This window comes from Dryobates pubescens, chromosome 16 (genome assembly GCF_014839835.1).
Source record: "Dryobates pubescens isolate bDryPub1 chromosome 16, bDryPub1.pri, whole genome shotgun sequence".
Lineage (NCBI taxonomy): Eukaryota > Metazoa > Chordata > Aves > Piciformes > Picidae > Dryobates > Dryobates pubescens.
Genome location: NC_071627.1, coordinates 18,083,225 through 18,109,979, shown reverse-complemented (window position 1 = coordinate 18,109,979; position 26,755 = coordinate 18,083,225). Strand labels below are relative to the sequence as shown.

The following is a 26,755-nucleotide window of genomic DNA, read 5'->3' as shown; positions in this document are numbered from 1 at the left end:
AGGAGACTCTGTCGGGCCCTGCCTCCGCTCCCGCGTGAGCGGGGCGTGGGCGACGGCGCCTGTCGCGGTTGACGTCACTTCCGGCGTGCGGGATTTACATCCGGGGCGGCGCGGCGCGGCGCGGCTGTTGCGCGGAGACGGCGCTATGGAGGCTGCGCCCGAGCGGAAGGTAGGGCCGGGCTCAATCTGGACGGTACCGACAACCATGCGGGACTGAGCGTGGCCGAGGGGGACCGGTTCCGTCCCGGGCTGGCCTCACGTCTCGTCTTCCCACAGAGGCAGCGGGAGGAAGCGGCGGAGACGTCTGACTTGTCCGGGGAGGATGATGAAGACTATGTGCCCTACGTGCCCGTCAAGCAGCGCAAGCAGCAGATGGTAACGGGGCCCGGCGTTGGCGGGATAGGCTTCCGGGCATCCATCCCGACTCAGAGTCGCTCAGTCTGGCTCGATCTGCTTCCTTTTAGCTGCAGAAGCTGCTGCAGATGCGGCGGAAGGTGGTGTCAGAGGAGGAGCAGCGAGACAGCGGGAGTGAGCAGCGGGGTGACGAGGATGACATCCCGCTGGGGCCCCAGTCCAATATCAGTTTGTTGGACCAGCACCAGCACCTCAAAGAGAAGGCAGAAGGTGAGGGAGTGGCTGTTTTTACTACCAAGTGGCTTCTGGTGGGACTGAAACCTCACTTGTTCCCTAAATCTCCCCCCAGCTCGGAAGGAGTCAGCCAAGGAGAAGCAGCTGAAGGAGGAAGAGAAGATCCTCGAGAGTGTGGCAGAGGGCAGAGGTGAGTCGAAGATCCCTATCTGAGACCTGTCTCCTGAGGTGTCTGGAGAGCAGTAGAGGTATTACTTACCTTGAAACACCCAGGGCTGCTCACACAGAGGGATGATCCGGGAGACCATAACAGGATCCTATGGCTGGCATCTTGATTGCCTGGCTGAGACATTTCTGTGGAAGGCCTCTGGGTATAGTGGGCTGCAGAACTTGGTGTTCCTCTACTCAGAGGAGCTGTTAAGAGTGCTGCTTTCCTTCTCTGTCTCCAAACATAGTCTCCCAAACGGTCTGCCCAAGTAGTTCTGTGCTGACATTGAATGTATCTGGAGATGGAGAGTTTGCACTGATCTTGTCAGCTTTCTTCTTGTAGCTTTGATGTCAGTGAAGGAGATGGCAAAGGGCATCACCTACGATGATCCAATTAAAACCAGGTGAGTTTCACTGTACAGAAGTTGTCTTTCTGATGAGGTTACTTTCTCACAGCTCAAGAGAACTAGAGGCCATTTAGCCTGGCAGGAGGAGCACTGCTTTATGGCTGCTGGATTTTCTTTCTCCACTGTCAGGCTTCCTACACTATGTAAAATCAAAGCCTGTAGGGTTCTTGTGGATGTTGTTTTATATGCAGTAAGGTTTGCTAGAGCACTTTTATGTTAAAGCTGAAGGCTGGAGTTAAATCTTCATATCCTGGAGGTGACTAAGCTAGAGGAAGAGACCAGGGCAGCCCACAGAGCCACTGGAGCTCTAGGCAGTGTCAGAGAGATGACTGAGATGTGCTCACAATATTTTGGCGTGTTCCGTTCACCATCCATAAATAATTCTCTGCTGTTAGCTTGGGCCTTCTTCCTCAGACTTAGGGAAACATTTAATGCATGGAACTGGCTTAGACAAGGAAGTCCCTTGGAGTTACCTGCTTTCTCTGGGGTATTTGAGCCCCACAGGGAGTTCCCTGAGACCTCTGTGTTGGCTGCTGGCCCTGCAGTCCCAGCCTCATTCTGTACCATGGCTTTCCTCTGTTGGCTTTGCAGCTGGAGAGCACCTCGTTACATCCTGGGCATGACAGAGGCACGGCACGACCGCGTGCGCAAGAAGTACCACATCCTGGTGGAGGGGGAAGGCATCCCACCCCCCATTAAGAGCTTCAAGGAGATGAAGTTCCCAGCAGGTGGGCTGGGAGAGGAGCCTGGCAGGGCACACAGGGCAGTGTTCTCCTGGGAAGTGCGAGTCAGTGAGAGAAGCTGTTGGACCTTTAATGCTTGCTGTTAGAGGGGTTGCAGCTTGAATTCCCAGCAGTGCTGCTGCATCACCTAACTGTTGGCCCAAGAGGTCTTTGTCACTGGTGGAAAAGCTCCTGTTAGGACGTGAGTAGGAGGGAAGGAGGGAAGACTTCATGTCATGAATAGATGTGTTCCTTGTTTTCTGACAGCTATCCTGAGAGGCCTGAAGAAAAAAGGAATCCAGCAGCCCACACCCATACAGATCCAAGGCATCCCTACCATGTGAGTGCCCTGGCCCTATCCTAGAGCTGGTGTCTGCCTCCCTGCAGCCTGCCCGGTAGCATGGACAGGGTGCTTTTCCCTGGTGACAGATGCACCCTGTCGCCTTGCTCAGCCTTGGAGATCTGAGCCATTCAGTGGTGCTTCCCCTCACCACTGGCCCTGTTTCTCTGCCAGCCTCTCAGGAAGGGACATGATTGGCATTGCCTTCACTGGCTCTGGGAAGACCTTGGTGTTCACCCTCCCGGTGATCATGTTCTGTCTGGAGCAGGAGAAGCGGCTGCCGTTTTCCAAGCGAGAGGGACCCTATGGACTCATCATCTGTCCCTCAGTGAGTGTCAGGGGCATGGTGATGCGTGGGAGTGCTCTTTGATATATTCAGTGGCAATGCCAGATGCTCCCTGTGTGAAAACGTAGGAATGAGTAAGTTTTACCTCTGCAGAGGGAGCTGGCCCGGCAGACCCACGGCATCATTGAGTACTACTGTCGCCTGCTGCAGGAGGATGGCTTTCCACCACTGCGCTGTGCCCTCTGCATCGGGGGCATGTCTGTCAAGGAGCAGATGGAGACAATCAAACAGTAAGACCTTCTGGGTTGGGAGTGTTGTGGGGCTGAGGCTGTGCTCTAGCAGAGGGCTGAGAGGTGAAATCTGGGATAAATAGCTTCAGGAAAGTGTGGGGGCAAAGATGATGTGCCAAGTGGATGCTGCTTTCCCTATGTGTTGCTTCATGGGGTGGGAATACAAGGGCCTGATGCCTTCTCTGTGTCCTACAGTGGTGTTCACATGATGGTGGCAACTCCTGGGCGCCTGATGGACCTGCTACAGAAGAAGATGGTGAGCCTGGACATCTGCCGTTACTTGGCCTTGGATGAGGCTGACAGAATGATTGATATGGGCTTTGAGGGTGACATCCGTACCATCTTCTCCTACTTCAAGGTATTGAGATGGCACAATATGAGCACTCTGAAGCTCAATCCTTGCACCAACCCATGTGAGTGCTAAATCCTTACCCATTCCCTGTGCAGGGCCAGCGGCAAACCCTCCTGTTCAGTGCTACAATGCCCAAGAAGATCCAGAACTTTGCTAAGAGTGCCCTGGTGAAGCCAATCACTATTAATGTTGGGAGAGCAGGTGCTGCCAGCCTGGATGTTGTGCAGGTGAGGTAGTCAGAAGCTTCCCCATGACTCTGTGGGGAGCCAGCACTGTTCATAAAGGCATTTGATGCATCCCTTGCATCAAAAGGTTAAGGGATTAGTATGCCTTAATGATGTGATGGCAGCTTCTCTGCTGTCAGCCTGACTTGTCTTTGTGCTTGTTTCTAGGAAGTGGAATATGTGAAAGAAGAGGCCAAGATGGTGTACCTTCTGGAGTGCCTGCAGAAGACTCCACCACCTGTGAGTAGTGCATTCTGGCTGCCCTGACAGCATGGCCACATGCAGTCCCAGGATGCAGGTGGAGCTGGCAATGGGGATACAGCTGTGATGCTGCTGGGGTCTGTCATGGGTGGGGTAGGCATGTGAATGAGTTGTGCTCCACATACCAGCAGGTCTTGGGCCCAGAGCTGTTGTGTGCTCCCCTCAGCAAGAGGGAACAGGATTCCTGGGGGGGTGTGCTGGTACTAGCAGTGCCAGCCTGCAGAAAGTCAGCTCTGTCTGTGCCGCTGCAGGTGCTGATCTTCGCAGAGAAGAAGGCAGATGTCGATGCGATCCATGAGTACCTGCTGCTCAAGGGTGTGGAGGCTGTGGCCATCCATGGAGGGAAAGGTCAGTGCGGGTCCTGGGGGAGGCCTGGGTCTTGGAAGTCCTGGGCTGCAGTGTGGCCATGCCTGACCACACTCCTACTAGAGAGGTACATGGCCATGGGAAGTCTCATGTAGCAGTTTGGTGGAGTGAGGCCAGGCTGTGGCAGTGACTGGGGCGAGCACCGCATTGTGTGTAGTAGGCATAGGCATGGTGAGGGTCCCCATGGGACCTAGAGATCCCTCTGCTCATTTATTTGGAGGAAGGCTGTGCAGGCTCTCTCATCCCGGAAGCCTGGCTCTGAGGCCACAGTGGTCGTTGCTACAGGTAAGACTTGGGAGCTCTGCCCTTGCTGATCTTCTCTGCTGGGCGTTTTGCAGATCAGGAGGAACGCACAAAAGCCATCGAGGCCTTCCGGGATGGGAAGAAGGATGTTCTGGTTGCCACTGATGTCGCATCCAAGGGCCTGGACTTCCCAGCCATCCAGCACGTCATCAACTATGACATGCCAGAGGAGATTGAGAACTACGGTGCGGACTGGGCCCCATAGGGGACCAATGAATGTGTGGTGGGGTGGGTGCAGTGGCCAGGAGTGGGGGTGGTCTGTCACATCACACTCCCCTGGGTCTGATCCTGTGCTTTGCTCCACAGTTCACCGTATCGGGCGGACAGGCCGTTCGGGCAACACTGGCATTGCCACCACCTTCATCAACAAGGCCTGTGGTGAGAAACAGCATGGGGCTGGGAGACTGTGGCTCTATGAGGCAAGCTGGAGGTGGTGGAGCTGCCTCTGCCTTGGCCGTGGGGGTGTTCTCGAACAAGCAGTATCACAGTATAACCAAGGTTGGAAGAGACCCCAAGGATCATCAAGTCCAACCTGTCCCAACAGACCTCATGACTAGACCATGGCACCAAGTGCCATGTCCAATCTCCCCTTGAACACCTCCAGGGACGGTGACTCCACCACCTCCCTGGGCAGCACATTCCAATGACGAATGACTCGCTCAGTGAAGAACTTTTTCCTCACCTCGAGTCTAAACCTCCCCTGGCACAGCTTGAGACTGTGTCCCCTTGTTCTGGTGCTGGTTGCTTGGGAGAAGAGACCAACACCTTTCAGGTAGTTGTAGAGGGCAATGAGGTCACCCCTGATCCTTCTCTTCTCCAGGCTAAACAATCCCAGCTCACTCAGCTTCTCCTCATAGGGCTTGTGCTCAAGGCCTCTCACCAGCCTTGTTGCCCTTCTCTGGACACGTTCAAGTGTCTCGATGTCCTGTGGAGGGGAGACAGTGGAATGGGCCAGTGCCCACACCCCTGCACAGGCAGCATCTCATCTGTGTCTCTCTCCTCAGATGAGTCGGTGCTGATGGACCTGAAGGCCCTGCTCCTGGAGGCAAAGCAGAAGGTGCCGCCTGTGCTCCAGGTGCTGCACTGTGGGGATGAGACCATGCTTGACATTGGAGGTGAGAGACCACAGGGTCCCCAGGCTGCGTCTACCTGCGCTGGGACTGGCATTGCCTGGCCATGTGGACAGCCTGGTGTTGCAGCTTCTGGAGTTGGGGGGAATTCTGCTGATCTGGCACAACTTTCCCTGACCTCATCTCTGTCATTGCAGGTGAGCGGGGCTGTGCCTTCTGTGGTGGCCTGGGCCATCGCATCACTGACTGCCCCAAGCTGGAAGCCATGCAGACCAAGCAAGTCAGCAACATCGGACGCAAGGACTACCTGGCCCACAGCTCTATGGACTTCTAGCCTGGGGACCATGCTGCCCTGCATTCCCCTTTTGTGAGCCTTTAATCCCTTTCAGCCGGGGCAGTTCCCAGATGCCTGTCCTGCATAGCTGTGCCCCTCCTTTTTCCAGGCATTTGGCCACTGGGGCTGTTGCCAGCTCAGCCTGGTGAAGCTCTTGCCTTGGGAGGAAATCTTTGGAGCTGTGCTGCAACAGGCCCTTATGTCAGTGGCAAGTTGGGCAAGCAGGTAGCGGTGCCTGAGGGGAGGAGGAAGCCTCAGGTGGAGCAACTGGTCTGTGGCTGACTCATGGTGCCTCAGCCGGCAGCAGCGGGGCCAGGATTTTGCATTGCTCTTCTCCAAAGCATCTCAACAGCTCCAGGACCATTCCCCTTACCTGGTTTTGTTCATCCTCAGCTGCTGGCAGTTCCCATATGCCCCAAACACACACGAGGTGCTGTGCTGGTGTTGGGCGGTCCCCACAGCACTTCCTGTGCTCTGCCCCACAGTTCTGCCCCACTGCCCTTGTGTAAGGGGGAGGGCAGACAGATGGATGGACACCTCCTATGGCCCAGCCTCTGCCTCTCATCCCACACACCAGAAAGGGGAAGTCTCTGAGAGAAGGAAGTCTGCCCCATGCAGTTGCTTCAGCTGCAGCAGTCACATTTTCTCTGCTGCTGGTGGCTCAAGTCCCTGAACGTTGTGCTGGCTGCCAGGGCAGCACTGGGCCTATGGAGAAACCTGTGAAGGATGGGATCCTCTATGTGCAGCACAGCAAATTTGGAAAGGTAAAGATTGGATTTGGGGATGGGTACAGGGTTTGCCCTCATCTATCTTGATGCCAGGTCTGGGGTTGGGCCCTTGGCAGCCTGGGAAGAGGGTACTGGAGCCAAATCCCTCAGAGCTGCCCTGGGAGGCCCTGGGCTCTGCCTGTGGCTGAGGAGACTCATCCTTGCAGGAACCTTCTTGGGCTTGCCCTTCTTGCTTGGTCGCCACACGATTTGCAATGAAACAATAAATGTGTGTTAATGAGGTGCAGTTCCAGTGTGTGTGTGGGAGTGGGGCACCCCAGGGTAGTGCATGGCACATGGCTCTGTCCCCAGCCCTGTATCAGTGTGGCTCTGGGGTGCCAGTGCCATCTGTGGGCACCCCTCATGGCTTGGCCAGCTGCCCTGTGCCCTTGGAGTGGGAGCTGAGTGCTGTACCCCTCTGGACATGGTATGAGTGATAAAATGGGAGTCTCCATAAGGTCAAGCTAGCTTCAGGCAGCTGTGATCTGGGTGTTGGACTTAGTTGCATCCTTTCTGCTATGGTGGGTCGGGCATGTCCCAGTGAGGGGCTCAGTAGATGTGCTGGGCTATGATCACACTGTGACCTCACCCAGTGAGATCTGAGTCCTGGAGCTGAAGCAAGCAGGGCCTGCATGTGCAGGCCTGGTGCCCTGGGCGTAGGAGGCAGGGGAGCTGATGGTAGTGGGTATTTTGGGTGCTCAGCTGTGTCTGGTTTCTGCAGGGTGGAGGCTCTGCTGCACTTTTGAGGTGCATGGGGGCGTGCAACTCCTCTATCCCTTGACAGACTGGGAAGGTGCTGGTGCCACAGCGTCCCCTGGGAGGAAGCGGGCTGTGAGCTATAGGGCTTGGCCATGCTCAGCAGATGTAAGGCTGCCAGCAGAAGCCCCACCAGCTCAAAATGGCTTTAATTTGCATCAGAGTCTGTCCTGAGAACAGCTCAAGAGCTCAGCTGCAGCAGCAGCAATACCACCACTTGCAGCAGGCAACAGAGGGGTACCTGGTGCTCAGCAAGGGGGGAGTGAGTATGACTCACCCAGCAAGCCAAGCTGAGCTCACTCCCTCTCAGTCTAGCTCTGGGGTGAGGTCTGCAGTGGGCCTTGGCTGTCTTGTCCTCCTCCAGCTCTCAGCAGCTGCTGGCCAGGATCCCCTTGTGACCCCTCCTGTCTTGCACAGCTCTTGCTGAGTACTGCTGGGCCTGCACAGAGGGCAGCACTGTAAGGATGCAGCAGGCAGCTCTTTGCTGACCCTTTTTTCCCTGCCCATGTCCTTCCTATGCCCCAGAGGTCCTGGAGGAAGATGCGAGCCCAGCTCTTTGCTGCCAGCCCCTCCGGTGTGGCCCGCATGGAGAAGTTTGACGTGCGGGATGACGGCACTGCCCTGGAGAAGGCCTCCCTGCGACACTGTGCCCGCCGGGTCATTCGCCTGTCAGACTGTGTTTCTGTGGGCCCAGCGAGCACTGAGAGCTGCCCCAAAGCCACTGCTGCCTTCTACCTCACCACCACTGAGAAGAGCTACTTGCTGGCAGCAGAGGAGAGGGATGAGTGGATCACCCAGCTCTGCCAGCTAGCTTTCCAGGTACCATGAGGTCCAGCACAGCTGGGACCCCTCCTACAGAGGGGCTCTGGGGTGCATGGGCAAGCAGAGGAGCTTGTGCTCACCTAGTCCAGGTGCCGCACTCACATCCTTCTGTTTCAGGGCACAAAGGAGAGAGTGCAAAGCAGTGCTGAGACCCAGCCCAGTCCTGCTGTCCCTATGGAGGAGAACTCCCTCTACACCTCCTGGCAGGAGTGTATGTACAAGGGCAGGGGACAGGGCTGGAGTGGGTTCCGGCTTAGTGCTGCAGTGCTGACCCCCTCCTTGCTTTACTCATGTAGTGACTGAGTTCCCAGTGCTGGTTGTCCGGACAGATGCAGCTACCCACTGTGGCCTGCACGGGCACTACCTGCTCTCGGCCCTTCCCCAGAGCCTGGCGCTGAAGGATCCGCAGTCCCGACAGCCTCTGCTCACCTGGCCCTACCCCTTCCTCCGAAAGTTTGGCCATGAGCAGGTGAGTATCCACCTCACTAACTGGGGCTGATGACTGCCCAGGGTGGGGGCCAACCTCTCACCCTGCCATCTGTCTCCACAGAGTGTCTTCTCCTTTGAGGCTGGTCGGCGCAGTGACTCTGGCGAGGGCACCTTCACCTTCAGTACCCCACGGGCCCTGGAGCTGTGCCGGGCTGTGGCTGCTGCCATTGCCTGTCAGCAGCAGGGCAAGGCTGCCCCAGACTCCCCTCTCTTCTCTGCCTCTGAAGTACAGGGCCTTGAGCACCAGCCCTGGGGATCCAGAGCCGAGGAGCTCCAGCCTAACCTGTCTCTGGGGGGGACACAATCTCCTATTGTGTACGCTTCTATTGCCCGGAGCCAGCAGCCTCTCTTCACACCAGGGCAGCCGGCCTCTAGAGAGCCCTGGGCTGCGGGGAAAGCCCCTGAGCATCTCTATGAGAACATCTTCACTTCGGAGCTGGGCCCAGCCAGGGCACAGGAGGAGGAGGCAGAGGACGAAAGGCAGTGGGAGGTGGAGTGCCGGCAGGCTCCAGAGGGCCACAGCAGTGACCTGGGCCCTATCTATGACAATCAGGCCCCTTTAGCCCAGCTGCCACGGGGCAGCCCCCAGTCCCCGGAGCAGTGCTGGGGCCATGGGGAGCAGGAGCTGCTGCCGGGGCGTCCTGGGCACAAACCCCAGAGCAACCTCCGGGCCAAACTTGTGCGGCTGCTCAGCCGGGAGACCCCTGGCCCCCGGGACTGGCCCTGAACCCGGCCCGGATGCGGTTCGGTGGTACGCTGCGGAGAATAAACAGCTTGGGACCAACTCGCCTCGGCTAGTGGTGGGAATCGGGGCAGGGCGGGGGTAATCCGCGCCTCCCCGCCAGGGTGCGCCGCCGTGCCCGCCCCGGCAGGCTGGAGGGCGCGGTGATTGGCCGAGCCGCCCGCCGGCCCTGCCCCGTCTCGGTCCTATATAAGGCGGGGCCAGGCAGGGGTGGTGCTGGCGTTCGAGTCCCGTGTGCGCCGGGTTTGGTCGCTCCCCGCTGCGCCGCAGCCCGCCCCGCCCCGCTCCCCCTCGCGCCCCGGGGGCCCAGCTGGCCGCGGGTAAGTGCGGGAAGGCCAGGGTGGGCTGGGGCAGGGCTGAGAGGCCCTCGTCTTCTGCCGGGGTATCGGTGGGTCATGAGGGGTGCAGGACTAAGGCCTGGGTCGGGGGAAAGGCGGTTGGGCGGGATCGGGCCCGTGTCGGGCAGGGCCGGGGTCCACCGCCCCGAGGAAGAGAGACTGTGAGGCAGGGGATGGGGAGCGGGGTTTGAGGGTCCCCGCGGGGCAGGATGAAGAGCGGGACCCTGAGGGCCTGTGGAGTAGGACCAGTGGGCCGGTCTGGAAGCCACTTAGGAGTAGCAGGGTGTAGGGGTGCTAGTGGTCCCCGGCCTGAGCCCCATGAGGGGCTGCCTGCCCGCTCCGGTCCCGGCGCCTAGCTGAGGCTTTGGCGGCTGCTGGGAATGCCTGACACGCAGCCCTCCTCCGGCCCTCCCGAGCGGGGAGCGGGCTGGTGTCGTCTTACACGCCTTATATAGCCCTCACCGGCCCGGGGAGAGCGGGGGCACGCTGGCCCCCGGCCTTACAGCCTGCAGCGCCTCCCAGCTGAGAGCCCCGCTGGCCCTTGTGAGAGGGGTGGCAAAGGCCCAGGATACCCGGAGTCGACCCTGTTCCCGGCCTGGCTGCAGCAGGACGAAAGTCCTGTGGGGCTTCTCAAGGGCCTCGGTGGCTCCTTTCAGGTGAGGGGTGGCTGGGAGGCCGGGGCTGGTCTGCCCGCCCGGATGCTTGGACAGCTGACAGCTGTCAGCATGGCCCTGGCACGCAGGGGATCGCTGGGATTCCTTCCCCGCCGGAGTCTCAGCTCCGTGTGCGGAGATGGGCTCGCTCCCAGGTGGCATCTGCTCGGCCGGCTGCCGGAGCACCAGCCTGCCTGCCTGCTCTGCCAAGCGCCTTGGGTGGCATCACGCAGCTCCCGTGCTGCTGTTAACTCACCCGGCAAAAACTCTTCTAGTGCCCGTTCCGTATCTGCTGTTGCTTCCCTGCAGCCTAAAACGGTCTCTGTTTTCAGCAGTGAGAGTTTCTGGGCTGCTACATGGGAGAGCACATCTGGGGTTTGGGAGAGGGTGAACCCAGCCCGTGGGAGGCAGCAGGGCTCTGCCTAACTTTCTGGCTCTAGTCAGTATTAGCCTGGGCCCCTCAGCTCTCACGCTGATGGAAGAGATGGTGATAGATTTGGGGTGCGCCTCTAACCACAGTGTAGGATGGTCAGGGTGGAGTTACTGCTGGAAATGTGACCTGTCTTATTCTGCTCCATCCTGTTAGACACCAGCCCCCTCCTCTCCTACTCTCCCAGCATTCTTCCCCTGTACCCTAATGCCAGGATCACACCCTCTTTCCCTGCAGAGATGGGCGACATGGAGTCTTACAAAGTGATGCTGAATGGGCCAGCACCGTGGGGCTTCAGGCTGCAAGGAGGGAAGGATTTCAGCATGCCGCTTTCCGTTTCCAGGGTAAGAGAAGCTGAGACCAGTGATACACATTCTTCCTCCTGTATCTTGGGTAGCAGGCTGTGGAAGCTGTGTCTTGGTGACTGAGGCAGAGCCATATGGGGGATGTAGATGAACTGGGGCCCTGGGAGTACTGCATCCTGTCTTGCCTGGCCCTGCATAGCCTCCTTGGTGCCTTATCAGCTGCAATCCGGCACGGGGGTGTTCCGGCCAGCAGACTGCAGCAGACATGAAATGCTGCACAGCCTCTACAGAGTCACTCTGGCTGCTGGAGGGGGCAGGGGAGGCTCCTTGCAGAGCCCACCACAGGAAGAGAGGAGCTGCTTTCACCATCTTAGAGTTGTGAGGCTGGCCTCTTGGTCTGCACCCTGATGCTGGGCTCTGCATCCTGGGACCTGGCTTGTGCCCTTCTGCCCTTCCACTCACTCTGTGGATCCCAACTCTCTACCTCACCTGGCTCCTAAAATGAGCAGAGAGAGGAGGCAGCTTGTGCTGCTGTCCTCACTGGGATGTGGTTCCCTCTACAAAACCAGCCCATTTCTCTAGCATGACCTATTGTGCTACCAGCTAGTTGTGGCTGAGGCACCTGGTGAGAGCTGTTGCTGGCCTCTGGGTTTGTGTGGTTCCCTGTCCCTGGGTGGCTTGGGTAGTTGCTGGTTGCAGCTCTGGCCATGCAATTGCCTTATAAGCCTTGGAATGTGACTGCATTGCCTGTGTAGCTGACGCCTGAGCAGCTGGCACAGAGGTTTTCTCAAAGGGCAGCTTTGCTTGTGGCACTGAGTGCTGCATGGGGACCTTCCCCCTGCATGACCCCAGCATCCTGCTTGTGTCCTGGAGGACATGGGACCCCACTGAACACCAGCATGGAGCATGGACCCTGAGGGTATTGTGTAAAGCTGGAGTAGCCAGTGCAGCTGCTGCCCCAGGGCCTACTGATCGCTGCTGAGCATACAGAGATGGCTTCAGCGAGTTTATTCTCTAAAAAATGTTTCTGTTGGCTGCCAGCCAGCACTTAACAAAAGGTCTGGTTGGATGGAGGAGCCTCCCAGGGCCCAGAGCGGGGGCCTCATGGAGCAGCGACCCGCTGTATGAGCAGACCAGCTCTGCCATCCAGGGCAGAGCAGGCAGGAGCAGCAAGGGCGTTCCCAAGGGGTGTATCCAGCTTTTGGGGGCTTCTCTAGGGGGGTTGGGCTGTGTGCCAGGCAGCAGGCCCTGTCTGAGCGGAAGAATTGCAAAATCTTAGCACGTAAGGTTGGAAGGGACCTGAAGGATCATCTGGTCTGACCTCTCTAGGTAATAGTATAACTTGAATGAGATGGCCCAGCACCCTGTTAATCTGAGTCATGAAGCTGCTGCCTACCCCAGTGACTTCTCAGCCCTAAAGCTTCTACCTGGAGCATGCTGCTGTCCTTGGCCACTGCTTGCCTGAAGAAGCAGGCGAGGCTGTCCTGTCAGGCCTGGGCTTGCGAGGGCAAGCTGGAAGGATGCATTAGGCCCTGGGCTTTGGGGGCTGTGGTGAGGTCCTGCTTTGTGGGGCCTGGGAGTAGAGGGGGGCAAAAGCAGCACTGGCTCGTGCTTTGGCTTTTGTCTGTGTCTGTTGCTGTGACTCTACTAGGGCAACTGTGAAGTTGCTTCAGCTTAGTGGTCACACAAAAGAGGTGCCATGCTGGCTCTCTGTGCGTGCATTTCTTGCGGCAAGGAGTTGTTCTGGGGTCCTGACACCTTGGCTAGGCAAGCTGTGAGATTGTTGCCCTGAGCTGCTCACAGTGGAGCCAGGATATGGACTGGAATCTGGATAGCTGGGTGCTACGTGGCACATCCCAGCATCTGCAAGCCAGGGAGGGAGAGGCCTTCAGTGCTGCAGGCAGGAAGGTGGTGGGGAATGTGGCCTGGGCCCTTGTGCAGGGTGAGCCTACCCTCTGCACTGGGTGAGACTCCATTTGGGGTGTGTGAGCCCTGAACAGGGCTTTTCAGCAGGCACCTGGCTGGGTGTGGTGATGGAGGTAGAGACAGAACAAAGAACTGGCTGGGCGGAGGGGAGGAAGCGAGCCTTGGGTAGCGGGACCAGGCAGGAAGCAGGAGGGCTGGCACTGCCATGGCTCCTGGCTGAGCTGGCACCTGCCAAAGGGGTTGCCTGGTGTGCTGGTGCAGGGAAGGAAGGGGAGCATGGTGGTGCTGGCCAGGCTGGGTGTGCCTATGTGACGCAGCCTGCAGTGCTCTCCTCTTCTTGGGCAGCTTTGTGAAAACCTCTCCCAGCTCCTGCTCGTGCCTCCAAACCTACGCAGCCACCCCGCGTCTTCCCCAGCCCTCCAGGGCAGCAAGCTGGGGCTTGCAACTCTGTGGCCAGGAGCAGGCTGGTGTCACTTGCTACCCAGCCATCTCCCTGTGCCAGGCAGGAGGTGTGGTGCTGGGTAGTATGGGGGGACCAGAGGAGTTCTGCTGGGCATTACAGTAGGATACCAGTGGAGCCAGACTGTGTCCTGCCTGGTGTTTGGCTTTATGTGGAGGGCTGGTGTTGGTGTGGGGAACGGAAATGTGGCTTTGGGGCAAGCTGGGCCCTGCACAAGGGCAAGAAGGAGCCAAGGCTCCAGCAACAGGGATTTTTCAGCCTTCTGATGGTGCTGGGAATCTGGCTCGCTCCTTTTATGTTCATGTCAAACAAGACTTGAGGAAATACTTGGTCCAAGTCCAAGCGCCTCAAGTTCTTCCTTGCTGGAGAAGCAGGAATGGCTGCAGCCTGCCCACGTCTGTCTGTCTGTCAGTGCCTGGGAGCTGCATGCTGTGTTTGGGGCCCTGCTCGCCTTTGGCTGTGCATCCTTATCAGGAGGGGAAGGCAGCCTCTGCTTCCCAGCATTGGGCTGATGTAGAGCTGTTCAGCAGAGCCATTTCAGGGGCAAGGCACATTCCCAGCACCATGGCTGGGCAAGATCCTGTGGCTGTGCTCCCAGCCACTCCGGTGGGGTGAGGCAGTGTGGGGAAGCAGTGTGGCTGGGAGCTGGTGGCTCTGTGTCCCCAGGGGGCTCCTGCTCCTCTGTGGGGATGAGGTAATGTCTGCCGGGAGGGGAATGGGACATGAATGTGGGTGGCTGTAGGGGAGACACCTAGGGGGTGTCTTCCCTCTCTCCCCCCTCACCTCAGGAGAAGGGCTGGCCATGCCTGTGGTTTGCAGTGAGACGTGGGCTGCTTGATGGGCCCTGACTCACTGTGCTCCCTTCCTACTGTGGGGATGGTTCCAGGGGCAGCCAGGCCTCCTGCCAAGGCTGAGCTAGTGCTGCCTCCACCATTTGAGTCATGGGGATGGGGCTATGGGGTGCTGTCATAGCTCTCAGCTGTGCCAGAGGGCAGGGGCTGGGCAGTGCCCTGGAGTAGTGCTGAGCTAATGGGAATAAGGCTCTGGGATAACGTGCTGGGAAACTGGGGCTGGGGGTGGGGGTGTTCCAGGCTCCCTGTATCCCTGTGGGTCAGACCAGCATGGGTGTCCTGTACTGGGCTGTGCCTTGCAGGAGGGAGCCTGAGTCCTAGCAGACCCCTGCTTTTGTGAGACCAAGGCTGTCCCACCACTCTCTTGGCACTGCTTGTCTGGCCTGGCTCTCCCTGACTCTGTCTGTCCTGCAGCTGACACCGGGCGGGAAGGCAGCCCAGGCTGGCGTGGGAGTGGGCGACTGGGTGCTGTACATCGACGGGGAGAGCACCAGCTCCATGACACACATCGAGGCCCAAAACAGGATCCGTGCCTGTGGGGACCGGCTCTCCCTCACCCTGAGCAGGTAGGAGTCATGGGTCCTGCAAACCTGTGGTCCTGGCATGGCCACTCTCCTTAGTGCCATTTCTTGGCATCACTATCTCCCAGCTTCACTGCCTCCTTGTTTGGAGCTGGGTTCAAGGGCTCTTCTTGGCTGGATGAGCCTTAGTCTGGCTGCCAGCCTTCACCTGCAAGCCATGGGGCAGTGCCAGCCAGTTGTGGCTCCCCCTGGGCAAGTGCTGTATCCCTGGGGTCCTGGCGTCGTGGTAGTGGGTGGGCCAGTTCCAGCACCTGCCTAGCTGTCTTCTCTCTTGCAGAGCCCAGAACCAGATGGGGAAGCCGCAGAAGGTACGTCTTGCCCTTGGTGCTGCAGCAGCAGCTTAGCCTTGTCTCAGGGAAGGGGGAGCCTCTGAGCATAGACAGGCAAATGGGCTTTGCTCCTGGGGGACTGGGGTGTGTTTGGAGGGCTGGAAAACTCCCTGTTGGAGGAGCAACTCTGACTTCTGGCACTGCAGGGATCAGAGGGAGTGGGGTCTGCCCAGCCGGCCCCCAGACCCTGGTTGCTGCCTGTCCTTGACCCTGCTGGGCGTGGACTGGGGTGTAGGAAGGGCCAACACAGGGAAGGAGATTCAACAGCCTCGGGGGCCCGTGTTTGCTAGTGCTGGGGAGTGCCCTGGCACGGGGAGGCAGGGCTGGGGCCAGTGACCGGTGGCTGCTGGGTGGAAGTCAGCCACGCGTGTTCAGCTTTGTGCCGCAGGACGGTTGTGATCGGCGCGTGTGCATGCGGCGCCCTGCCTCGGGCGGCAGCGAATGCCCAAGGCACGAACTAATGCTCCAGCGACCCCTGGGCTGGGCTTGTGACCGCCTGTCTCTGGGCCAGGTGCCCTGCAGAGCGAGATGCCAGCCTGGCATCTGAGGTGCACGTGCTGTCCAGCTTTCTTACCTGGCTGTTTGCTGCGCTGCCTGGCCCAGGGCTGCCCCTTGCATGCTGCTTGACGTGTGAGCCTGTGTCTGTGTGTTTTGTCTCGCTCAGGACTCACTCCCCTGCTCTGAGCCCCTGAAATATAACTTCGCTCCCAGCACCGCCCTCAACAAAACAGCTCGGCCCTTTGGGGCTGGCTCGCCTCCGAACCCACGGCCCGGGCTGGTGACGAAACCTGTGACGTGTGCGCCCCTGGGGCCCACCTGCACCCCCCAGCACAATGGGTATGTTGCTGTCTGTCCTGCCCCTTGAAGACCGGGGGGAACCCGCTGCCCGATCCTGCTGCGCCTTGCATGCCTGGCACCTATGGGTGGGAGTGGGCAACGGTGCCCGTGCCAGGGTTCCCCGACGGCTGGTGCTGAGGTGGCATAACAGGATTGTCGTGCGTGGGGACACAAAGCTGCGCACGTGCTGATCCCTGTCTTGGGGACGTGCCAGGAGACCTTTGGGCACAGAAATTGTAGCAGGATGCTCACTGGTGTCTGCAGTGGCAGGGAAGTGGTGTCTGTGCCTGGTCAAGAACATCCTGCTGGTGCCCTGGCTGCCAGATGGGCTGGGTGAAAGCAAGCCTTTGACCTCTATGCAGTGCCATCTTTGTCCTGCTCACAGGGAAGAGGCTCCCATCTGTGCAGACTGCCCACCTGGCTGCTGTGTGTCAGGCAGCTGCCAATCCCTGCCCCTCCTGCTGAGAGCTGCCATGCTTCCCTGAAACTGGGCAGTGGTGGGGGGAATGTGGCCACAGCTGCCTTGGGCACCCAGGCCTGTGTTGGGGGGCTGAGGGAGACATGGTCTAGTCTGTTGGTATCTGCTCTCGCATCCCAGTGTGCTCCCAGCCCTGGGTGAGCTGAGCATGAGTCGTAGGGGCAGCGGGACCAGTGCAGGTTATAGGTGAGCTCTGGAAACTTCCTATGTGCTGCGCATCTAATTTCACCTTCCTTTTTCTTTCTTTCTCTCCTCCCTTTGTCTTTCCCTTTCCCTTACAGGTGCTGAGCCTTGACAAGTCAGTAAGCCTTTTGTCTGCTCTCTCTTATCTTCCCTGCATACCTCTTCCCTGCTAGTACCCCATTTTCTAGGGCCTGGGGACAGGCAGCATATGCTGTTCTGCCCTTATGGGTGGGTCTCTCCTGACAGCGAGTTGTCCTTAGCCTGAAGGGCCAGTGCTGTCTGTCTCTGATGGCTGATAGGGTCCTGGAGTGTACTTGTGTGTGGTCCCTTCCCTGAGGCTTGGCTCAGCTGGGTGACTGCGGCCAGGTTGTGCTGGCTACCTAGCCCAGGGCCAGGCAGGCGGCTGGCACTGCCATGAGCACTATAGATATTGACTGGACTCTCATGCAGCTCCACTGCCAGTGTTGTTCTGGCCTTGGCTTATTCTTGCAGTGTCTTTTTTCACTCCTGGTCCTCAGGGCCAGTCTCAGACTGTCAGGAATGGTGGTCAGTCCTGTCTCAGTCCTTAAAGGGCCTTTTCTACATGGAGCAGAAGTAGGGGGTGTGGGGACTAAGGTAGTGTACAGCATCTCAGGTACTGGTGTGCTGTGGTTCTGTGCTGGGGGGAAGATGTGGAGTGTTCTCAGGGTGGTGATGCTGTGGGTGGGGATCTGTCAGATTTGACAGATAACTCTGTCACATGCAGGCAGCCGCTGGAGCCCCCTAGCACACCTGTCTATGACCCTGAAAAGTTGAGGCTGATAGAGGATGCTACGGACTGGCGACCCCGCACTGGGACCTCTCAGTCCCGCTCCTTCCAGAAACTGGCCCGGCTGACGGGCACAGATGGCAGTAAGTTCCCACAGGGCCTGGCACTGCCTGGCTGCCCAGGGATGTCTGGCTTTGCCAGGGCAACTGGAGATGTATAAAGGTCATGGGACATCATGATACTAGGACTTTAGTTTTGGCCCTCTGTGGCTGCTCTGGAGCAGTTGAGCCAGTGGAAATTACCTGGGGCTGTGTGTGGGCTCATGGTGGTGCTACTGGGCTGGGTCTGTGCTCTGCATTGTGGTTGGGCAGAGGTGTGTGTTGGGACAGGAGAGATTGGGTTTTCTCCTTTCCCTTCCTGTTGCTCCTGGGCCTTGGTTGTTGCAGACTGACCCTGTCTCCTCCTCTCTCTCTTGCACTCAGTGGAGGATCATGAGGATGAGCTTGTTAAAAAGCCCAGGTAAGAGGAGTGTGTGTCAGGGTGGCAGCAGGAGCCATGAGGGTGCCCATCAGATGGTTTGTGCACACTGCTTGTGGTGACCCTGGGGCAGCTCTTTGCCCTGTTGCTGTTACTGTTCTTTCCCCCTCCTCTGTCCTCTCCCTAGAGCTGAGCTGTTGGCAGAGCCACATGGCAGGCACTGACACCTCTCACCTACTGTTGTGACCTTCACCTTGGGGAGTATTCTGGCCAGGCATGCACCTGCTAGGCAGGCTGTCTCAGACAGGGTGTCTCTGTGCTGGGCATGCTGGGCAGGACCTGCTGGCACTGTTGGCAATGAGCTAGGGAGGCTGAGCTGCACCATGACTTCTTGAGCAAATAAGAGCTGGAGGAGGCTGATAGCACTGGCAACACCTTACTGGGGGTGCTGGGAGGTGCTGGTCAGTGCCTGGACAGGGGGCACAATGAGTCTGCTGTGGGGCACCCAGGTGGAGGTGGGTGAGTGTCACCGGCTTCTGTGCAGGGTTTGTAGTGCGTAGGGGAGGGTTGGGCTGAGCCGGGGGGCAGCCACTGACTGCTGTGCCGCCGCTTCTCTGATGCCACAGGGATGCCCGTGGATCCAGCTGGGGCACAGGGGAGCAGTGGTGAGTGCTGGGTTTGGTGAGGGGGTCAGAGTGTTTGAGGGCAGATTTGGGATCACTGCCCTGTGCCAAAGCAGGGTGTGTGCACGGTGCTGGCTGAGCACCTGCCTTCTGTCACTCACAGGCAGCCCGCGCAGCCGCTGGAGCCCTCCAGCACCCCTGTGTGTGACCCTGGGAAGCTGCGGCTGATAGAGGATCCTCAGGACTGGCAGCCCCGCACCGGCACCTCCCAGTCCCGCTCCTTCCAGAAACTGGCCCAGCTGGTGGGCACAGAAGGCAGTAAGTTCCCACAGAGCCCGGTGCTGCCTGGCTGGCCAGGAGTGCCCGGCTTTGCTGGGGTAGCCAGTGCCTGACAAAGGCTGTGGAGTGATGTGGCCCTAGATTTTGGGCTAGATTTTGGCCCCAAGTCAACCCTTCAGGTAGACTGAGCTGTCAGGAGCTGCCTGGGTCCATATGGGGGTTCATGGAGCTGCTGCTGGGCTAGGGCCATGCCCTGCCCTGTGGCTGGGCAGGGCTGTGTGTTGGGGCAGGAGGCCTGCAGGGTGAGAGTTCGGGTTTGCTCCTTTGTCTTCCCTTCCTTGCTTTCCCTTTCGTCCCTGGGCCTTGGTTGCTGCAGACTGACCCTGTCTCCTCCTTTCTCTCTTGCTGCATTCAGTGGAGGATCATGATGATGTGTTTGTTAAAGCACCCAGGTAAGGGTAGTGTGTGCCAGGGTGGCAGCAGCAGCCCCAAGAGTGCCTACATGGAGCTCAGCACACTTTGCTCATTTGAGCTCACTCTTGCTGCTTGTGGTGACTCTGGGACAGCTCTTTGCACCGTTGCTGTTTCTTCTCTTCTCTATCCTCTCTCTAGAGCCAAGTTGTTGACAAAGCCACACAACAGGCACTGCCATCAAATAGACAGTCACCTCAGGAGTATCTTAGTTGGGCACGTGCCTGCCATGCAGGCTGTCCTTAGCCACGTTGTTTCCACACTGAGTTGTCCCTGTGCTGGCTTGTGCTGGACAGGACCCACTGGGCACTGCTAACACTGCACTGAGGAGGGCAAATGGCAGCATGGTGTAGTGGACACAGTAGGTAGGAGCAGCTGATTGCACAGATGCCTTCTCGGGGGTTTTGGGTGGTGCTGAGAAGTGCCTGAACCTGGGGCATGATGTTCTGTGGGGCTGTGGAGTGGCTGCAAGGCTGATCTAGAGTGAATGCTGCTGGCCTCGTCCTGGGGCTTATGCTTCTGTGGGGCTGGCAGCATGTATGGGAGGGGTGGGCTGAGCCACGGGTCAAACACTTGACCGTTGTGCTGCCATATTTTCTGATGCCACAGGGATGCCCGTGGGTCCGGCTTGGGCACAGGGAGGCAGCGGTGAGTTCTGGGTCTGGTGAGGGGCTCAGAGGGCAGATGTCAGATTGGCTGCCCTGTGCCAAAGCAGGGTGTGTGCACGGTGCTGGCTGAGCACCTGCCTTCTGTCACTCACAGGCAGCCCTCGCAGCCGCTGGAGCCCTCCAGCACCCCTGTGTGTGACCCTGAAAAGCTGCGGCTGCTAGAGGATGGTGAGGACTGGCAGCCCAGCGTCTGGAGCTCCCAGTCCCGCTCCTTCCGCAAGCTGGCCCAGCTGGTGGGCGCAGACAGCAGTAAGTTCCCACAGAGCCCGGTGCTGCCTGGCTGCCTCGGTGTGCCTGGCTTCAGCGGGGCTACTAGTGCCTGGTAGAGGCTCTCTGGTGATGTGGCAGCAGGAGGCTTGTTCTTGGGCCTCTGTGGCTCCCCTGGGGTGGCTGAACCAGTGGGAACTACCTGAGGCTGTGCGTGGGTTTGTAGTAGTGCCATTGGGCTGTGGTCGTGCTCTGCCCTGTGGCTGGTCAGGGCTGTGCATTGGGGCAGGAGAAGAGGTCGGTTTTCTTCCTTTCCTTTGTTTCCCTTCCTGTTGTCCCTGAGCACTGGCTGCTGCAGACTGACCCTGTCTCCTCCTTTCTCTCCTGCTGCACTCAGTTGAGGATCGTGAGGATGAGCTTGTTAAAACACCCAGGTAAGGGGAGTGTGTGCCAGGGCAGCAGCGGGAGCTATACACAAGGCTGCATGTCCCATGCAAGCCTCTGGGCACTGCTGACACTGAGCTGCTGCACTGTGGCCTCTTGGACAAACAAGAGCTGGAGGATGCCACCACTGGGAAAGCCTGGCTTAGGCATGTGGGAAGATACTGGGTAGCAAATAGACTTGGGTCATGATGTCCTGTGCTCCTAGGGTGGGGCTGCCAGCTTACTGGGCAGAGTGGATCAGTGCCACCAGCAGGTTTGGCTTTGCCCTCACTGCCAGAGATGATTCTGGGGAAGCTGGGAAGCTCTTCACCCTGTTCCTTTTGCTTTTCTCCTTCTCCTCCATCCTTGTCACCTCTCTGTCCTCTCGCCAGAGAGGAGCTGCTGGTAGAGCTGCAGAGCTCGCCCTGCAGTCGCCTCCATAGCAGGCACTGCCAATGCTTGGCCACTGTTCTGACTGCCACTTTGGGAGGGCCCTGCCAGGCAGGCTGTCTCCCACCACACTGTCACCTAACTGGGCTGTTCCTATGCCCGGTGTGCTGAGCAGGACCCACTAAGAACTGCTGACACTGAGCTGAGGGGGACAAATGTCAGCATGGTGTACTGGATGCAGTGGGTGGCGGTAGCTGGTGGTGCTGGCAACACCTTGCTTGGGGTGTTGGGATATGCTGGGAAGTGCTTGGGCCTGGGGCATGATGTCCTGTGGGACAATGAGGTAGCTGCTGGTCTGGTCTGGAGTGAATGCTGCTGGTATCTTCATGGAGCTTATGCCTCTGTGGGGCTGGTGGTGCATTTAGAAGGGATGGGCTGAGCCATGGGTCAGTCACTGACTGCTGTGCCGCCATTTCTCTGATGCCACAGGGATGCCCGTGGATCCAGCTTGGGCATAAGGGGGCAGTGGTGAGTGCTGGGTTTGGTCAGCGTGTCTGAGAGCAGATTTGGGATCACTGCCCTGTGCCAAAGCAGGGTGTGTGCACGGTGCTGGCTGAGCACCTGCCTTCTGTCACTCACAGGCAGCCCGCGCAGCCGCTGGAGCCCTCCAGCACCCCTGTGTGTGACCCTGGGAAGCTGCGGCTGATAGAGGATGCTCAGGACTGGCAGCCCCGCACCGGCACCTCCCAGTCCCGCTCCTTCCAGAAACTGGCCCAGCTGGTGGGCACAGAAGGCAGTAAGTTCCCACAGAGCCCGGTGCTGCCTGGCTGGCCAGGAGTGCCCGGCTTTGCTGGGGTAGCCAGTGCCTGACAAAGGCTGTGGAGTGATGTGGCCCTAGATTTTGGGCTAGATTTTGGCCCCAAGTCAACCCTTCAGGTAGACTGAGCTGTCAGGAGCTGCCTGGGTCCATATGGGGGTTCATGGAGCTGCTGCTGGGCTAGGGCCATGCCCTGCCCTGTGGCTGGGCAGGGCTGTGTGTTGGGGCAGGAGAGGGTAGGGGGAGGAGAGGTCGTTTTCTCTTTCTTTGCTTCCCTTCCTGCTATTCCTGAGCCCCAGTTGCCTCAGACTGACCCTGTCTCCTCCTTTCTCTCCTGCTGCTTTCAGTGGAGGATCATGATGATGTGTTTGTTAAAGCACCCAGGTAAGGGTAGTGTGTGCCAGGGTGGCAGCAGGAGCTGCACGCAGGGCTGCATTTCCCATGCAGGCCTCTGGGCACGGGCTGACACTGAGCTGGGGATAACAAACTGCGCCGTGGGTTCCTGAACACAGTGGGCTGGGGGCAGCTGATGGCACTGGCAACACCTTGCTGGGGATGGTGTGTGTGGGCAGTGCCTGTACTTGGAACAGTTTCCTATGAGCCTAGCATGGGGCTGGGCAGAGCTGGGCAAGTGTCACTGGCTTCTCATGTGGGTGCAGGAAAGGGAGCTGAGGCTGGGGAGGATTTAGTCCTTGCCCTATGCAGGGGTGGTGCACATTGCCCCTTGTTTTTAACTTTGCTTGTCCGTGATGTCTTCTGCCCTAGTGCTGTGAATGTTGGGTCCCAGTTGTACCTGGTTCACTCTGCCACAAATAACTGCTCCTGGTTTTGTAGTAGTCTCTCTGTGTTGAAGAGGCATAACACCACTGGCTCTGCCTCTGTCCCTGGCCCCGCTCTTGAGCGGGCCATGCCTCTCTGGCCCTAGCTTGCCCTGTCTGTGCCCAAGTCCAATGCTGGCAACCTGCCAAGGGGCACAGATCTTACCTCTCCCAGGACCAACCTGGCCTCATCTCTACCAGAGTGGGACCCTGAGGTTCTCCATTCTGTGTCAGGTCCAAGCCCCTTTGCACCCTGATGAGGGTGGGGATGGCCACCGTGTATAAGCAGGCAGCTGGGGTCCGTGTGGTCCCAGGTGTCTCTGGTCAGTCTGGAACAGCCCAGAGGTGGGTCTTTGGAACCTAGGAGGCATCTACTTCCCAGACCACCGTGATGGGTGCCATAGACCGTGGGAGTGATGTATCTTTGCAGGGCTAAAGGCACTTGGCTTGGTGTACTCCATCAACAAACCAGCTACTGGCTGAGCATGGGGGCTTGGCCAGACACTCCTGCCTGCTTGTGAGGGTGACAGGATACTGCCTGCATGCACAGGCCAGCTGGGCAGTGAGGGCAAGTGGGACAAGCTGGATTAACTGCTTGTTCTGTAGCCAGGTCTCCGTGCTGGACCCATCCCCAGGAGCAGCGATGAAGACTGAGCCAGGACTGGGTAAGCAAAACATTTCCTCTGGACTCAGGAGGGAGAGAGATGGTGGTGCTGGGGGCTGCTGCTTGCACATCCATGGGCACTGGGAGGGGGCTGTCAAGGGATCTGGAGCACTGTCCTGGAGACTGAAGTGTGTGTGCAGCCCCTAGGACCCCTGCCGCGACCCCTGGCCCTACCAGCCGCCCTCCCTGGGCTGTCGACCCCTCGTTTGCGGAGCGCTATGCCCCAGACAAGACCAGCACGGTGGTGAGCAAGCACAGCCAGCCGGCCACGCCGACCCCCATGCAGAACCGCAGCTCCATCGTGCAGGCCGCCCAGCAGGGCCCCGAGGCTTCCAACCGCACACCCCTCTGCTACAAGTGCAACAAGGTCATCAGGTGAGCCCTGGCCACCACCACTGCCATGCCAGTGTCTGGGGTCCCAGCGTGGCTGATGTGATTCTGTCCTGCTACAGGGGACGGTACTTGGTGGCACTGGGACACTATTACCACCCTGAGGAGTTCACCTGCTGCCAGTGCAGGAAAGTGCTGGATGAGGGTGGCTTCTTTGAGGAGAAGGGCTCCATCTTCTGCCCCAAGTGCTATGACACGCGCTATGCGCCCAGCTGTGCCAAGTGCAAGAAGAAGATCACTGGAGTGAGTGTCCCTTTGCCTGCCCCCCACCTCCTGTCCTTGCTCTCCATTCCCCTGCAGGTGCCTGGCTCTGTCCCTTCCTGTCCTGATGCCATCCCATGGGCCCTCTATGTCCCTTTCTGCCTTGGGTGAGGCTCCCCTGTAGCACAGGGTGGTCCCATCCCTGGCTGACAATGGTTCCTCTTCAGGAGGTCATGCATGCACTGAAGATGACCTGGCATGTGCAGTGCTTCATGTGTGCTGCCTGCAAAACTCCCATCCGCAACCGTGCCTTCTACATGGAGGAGGGACAGCCCTACTGTGAGAGAGGTAGGACCCAGGGACTCTGTGTGTCACTCTGCATGGCCATGGGACATCGAGCACCATCAGGGCTCAGCAGCAGCCCACAGGGGTGGGGAATGAGCTGTCTGGCACTGCAGGGCTCTCCCTGGGCCATAGGGAATGCAGGGACCCCCTTTTTGCTGTCCTGAGCGCTCCATCCCAATCCTCCCTGGCTGCCACTGGGTAGTGCCATTGTCCCTGTGTTGCCATGGAGATGACAGAGGATGTACATCAAGGGTGAGCACTGCATCCTGGGAGATGAAGTTTGCCTTCTCCCTGCGGCTGCCCTGTGTTGCACAGGCATCTCTCCCTGGTGTCTTGGGCATTGTCTGCCCCGGGGCTGGGAGTGAATTTTCTGCAGGCTGTGCTTGTGGGATCCCAGCTGTGCTGCAGCCCTGCTCCCCTGGAAACCCTACTGACCTGGTCTCTGCCTCTCCTCACAGACTATGAGAAGATGTTTGGCACCAAGTGCCGTGGCTGTGACTTCAAGATTGACGCTGGGGACCGGTTCCTGGAGGCACTGGGATTCAGCTGGCACGACACTTGCTTCGTCTGCGCGGTGAGCCCTGTGCCTCCCTCCCCGGCTGCTGATGGGGGCTGGGGCTCTCCCTGCCACCGCATGATTTTCCTCACTTGGCTCTGTGCTGGTGTCTTGGGACCCTGCTCTGAGCCTCCTGCTCCTTGGCAGCTGTGTGATGCCAGTTCTGAGCCCTGGGCCTTGGGGAGGGCACTCGGGGACTGTCTCAGCCCCCCTGACCTGACTACCTGCACTCTCCTCTGCAGATCTGCCAGACCAACCTGGAAGGGAAGACGTTCTACTCTAAGAAGGACAAGCCGCTCTGCAAGAGCCATGCTTTCTCCCATGTGTGAGGGGCAGGAGCTCAGCTGTGCCCACGTGTGCCCCTGGCCCTGCATGCTTTTCTCCCCACTGCTGCTGTGCCCAGGGAGACAGGCTGGGCCCTCATACCTACTCCTTGTTCCTTCCTCTTTCCTGGCTCCAGCTGGAGAGTGCTGGGTCCAGAGCCCCTTATAGCTCAATGGCTTCTTCTGTGCTCCTCAACTGGCCCTAGGAGCCCTGGTAATGGGACACTGCATGGGTCTCCTGCCCCCAGGCCACACAGCATCGTGACTGCAGCCCTGCTGAGGCTGGAGCTGGGGAAGTTCTGAACCACCAAGGGCTATTCCCTTGCTCAGCTGGGGCCCATCTGCCTGGCAGTTTCAGTACGGGGGCAGGGATGGTCCCAGTACATCCCTGAGTGGGTGAGGGCCAGCCCACCCACTTTCCCTGCTGTGTGCTTAGTGCATGGCTGGAGACTCAGCCCTGCTCCCCTGCCGGGGCCCTGCCTGCAGCAAGCCTCTGGCCACTCTTATGCCTACTGCCATGGGTTCCTACCTGTCTGTGTGCATGGGAGTCTGTGCTTCATGTGCCCCAACCCAGCTGGCCTGCTAATTCCTTGGGCTGGCATGTGGGGGCTGGCATATGGCAGCACCCCCAGACTGGCTGGGCCAGGGAGCAGGGCAGCACACCAAACCCACCTGGTGGTGGGCTCACAACATGTAATGATGGCTGGTGGGCTCTGCAAGGCTTGGGCATGGCTTCCTACCAAAGAGTGCTCTGCCACTGCTGTCACAATCTGTAAGTGCCCCTCCCAAACCCACACTCTCCAGTTAGGCTGCTTCTGATGTAGCCACGGTGCTTTTAGTGCCTTTAATAAACACTTCTCTGCAAGTGCTGCCTCCCTCCAGGCCTGCGGTTTCACCAAGTGAAGTGTAGCCAGCTGGGAAGGTCATGCTTAGCCCTTGCCCTGTTCCCCCCTGGGGACTGACTCAGGTCCTTCCAGATTTCCAGGGAAAACCTCCCCCTCTGATTTTTCGGCCTCTATCAGCTGGGGCTGGACCCCTCCTGTTGTCTAGGTCACCCCTCTCTCTTCATGGGAGGTAGGACTGCTAATGGAGGCAGTAATCAATCTGAAGGGCAAAACTACTTCAAGGGGTCATGGGGCAGGTGTTGGATCATGCAGCCCCCTCGCCACTCCTTACCTGGCAGTGTCCCTAGTCCTGCTGCTTACTGAGTGCTAGTCCTGTGCAGGGGACAAGCAGCGGTGGTGTGCGCGGGGGCCACGTGCAGCACTCTGGGCGTGCTCCGGCGCTGAGCAGCCAAGCGTTGGCTCATGTGCTGCAGCTGCTGTCCTCTGGGATGGGTGTGAGGCCACACCAGCGCCTCCGGCTGGAACAGGCTCAGGGGCAGCGGCTCTGGGGAAGAGCCACTCCTCCTGCTCTGCTCTGGCAGCTGCAACGGTCATTAATAATTGCAGCTCTTGCCATGATGAGCAATTGTAAGGAAAATTGTCTTGCTAATCTACTGGAAGGTTCTGCTGGGAGCAGGAGATGGCTGCAGGAAACCAAATGCCTCCTGCTATCACCCAGAGCTGACCTGCAGCTGCCATGCCACATCTCCCTGGCGCTACATCTTCCTCATGCTAGCTACAGGAGAGCAAAACTCTCTCAAAGATGGGGAAGGG

The 26,755-nt window shown here is 58.9% G+C and overlaps 3 protein-coding genes across 3 annotated transcripts; all 3 read left to right on the top strand.

Moving 5' to 3' along the window:
* Positions 1 to 117: 117 nt before the first annotated feature.
* DDX41 (DEAD-box helicase 41) lies at positions 118 to 7,474 on the top strand. Its single transcript, XM_009904620.2, has 17 exons — positions 118 to 169; positions 277 to 375; positions 465 to 624; positions 704 to 778; positions 1,139 to 1,199; positions 1,794 to 1,930; positions 2,192 to 2,264; positions 2,439 to 2,592; positions 2,704 to 2,840; positions 3,036 to 3,198; positions 3,288 to 3,419; positions 3,585 to 3,656; positions 3,929 to 4,025; positions 4,382 to 4,531; positions 4,653 to 4,724; positions 5,351 to 5,461; positions 5,614 to 7,474. The coding sequence occupies exons 1-17, from the start codon at positions 146 to 148 to the stop codon at positions 5,748 to 5,750; spliced, it is 1,854 nt and encodes a 617-aa protein (XP_009902922.1). The 5' UTR covers positions 118 to 145; the 3' UTR covers positions 5,751 to 7,474.
* A 651-nt stretch (positions 7,475 to 8,125) lies between these two features.
* Positions 8,126 to 9,356, top strand: DOK3 (docking protein 3). The gene is made up of 3 exons (XM_009904702.2): positions 8,126 to 8,306; positions 8,392 to 8,564; positions 8,646 to 9,356. The coding sequence occupies exons 1-3, from the start codon at positions 8,270 to 8,272 to the stop codon at positions 9,309 to 9,311; spliced, it is 876 nt and encodes a 291-aa protein (XP_009903004.2). The 5' UTR covers positions 8,126 to 8,269; the 3' UTR covers positions 9,312 to 9,356.
* Positions 9,357 to 9,601: 245 nt separating this feature from the next.
* On the top strand, positions 9,602 to 25,954 carry PDLIM7 (PDZ and LIM domain 7). Its single transcript, XM_054168223.1, has 13 exons — positions 9,602 to 9,646; positions 10,985 to 11,091; positions 14,704 to 14,855; positions 15,148 to 15,178; positions 16,796 to 16,812; positions 17,443 to 17,588; positions 17,928 to 17,964; positions 23,225 to 23,283; positions 23,423 to 23,657; positions 23,735 to 23,915; positions 24,101 to 24,221; positions 24,677 to 24,792; positions 25,017 to 25,954. The coding sequence occupies exons 2-13, from the start codon at positions 10,987 to 10,989 to the stop codon at positions 25,101 to 25,103; spliced, it is 1,287 nt and encodes a 428-aa protein (XP_054024198.1). The 5' UTR covers positions 9,602 to 9,646; positions 10,985 to 10,986; the 3' UTR covers positions 25,104 to 25,954.
* Positions 25,955 to 26,755: the final 801 nt, after the last annotated feature.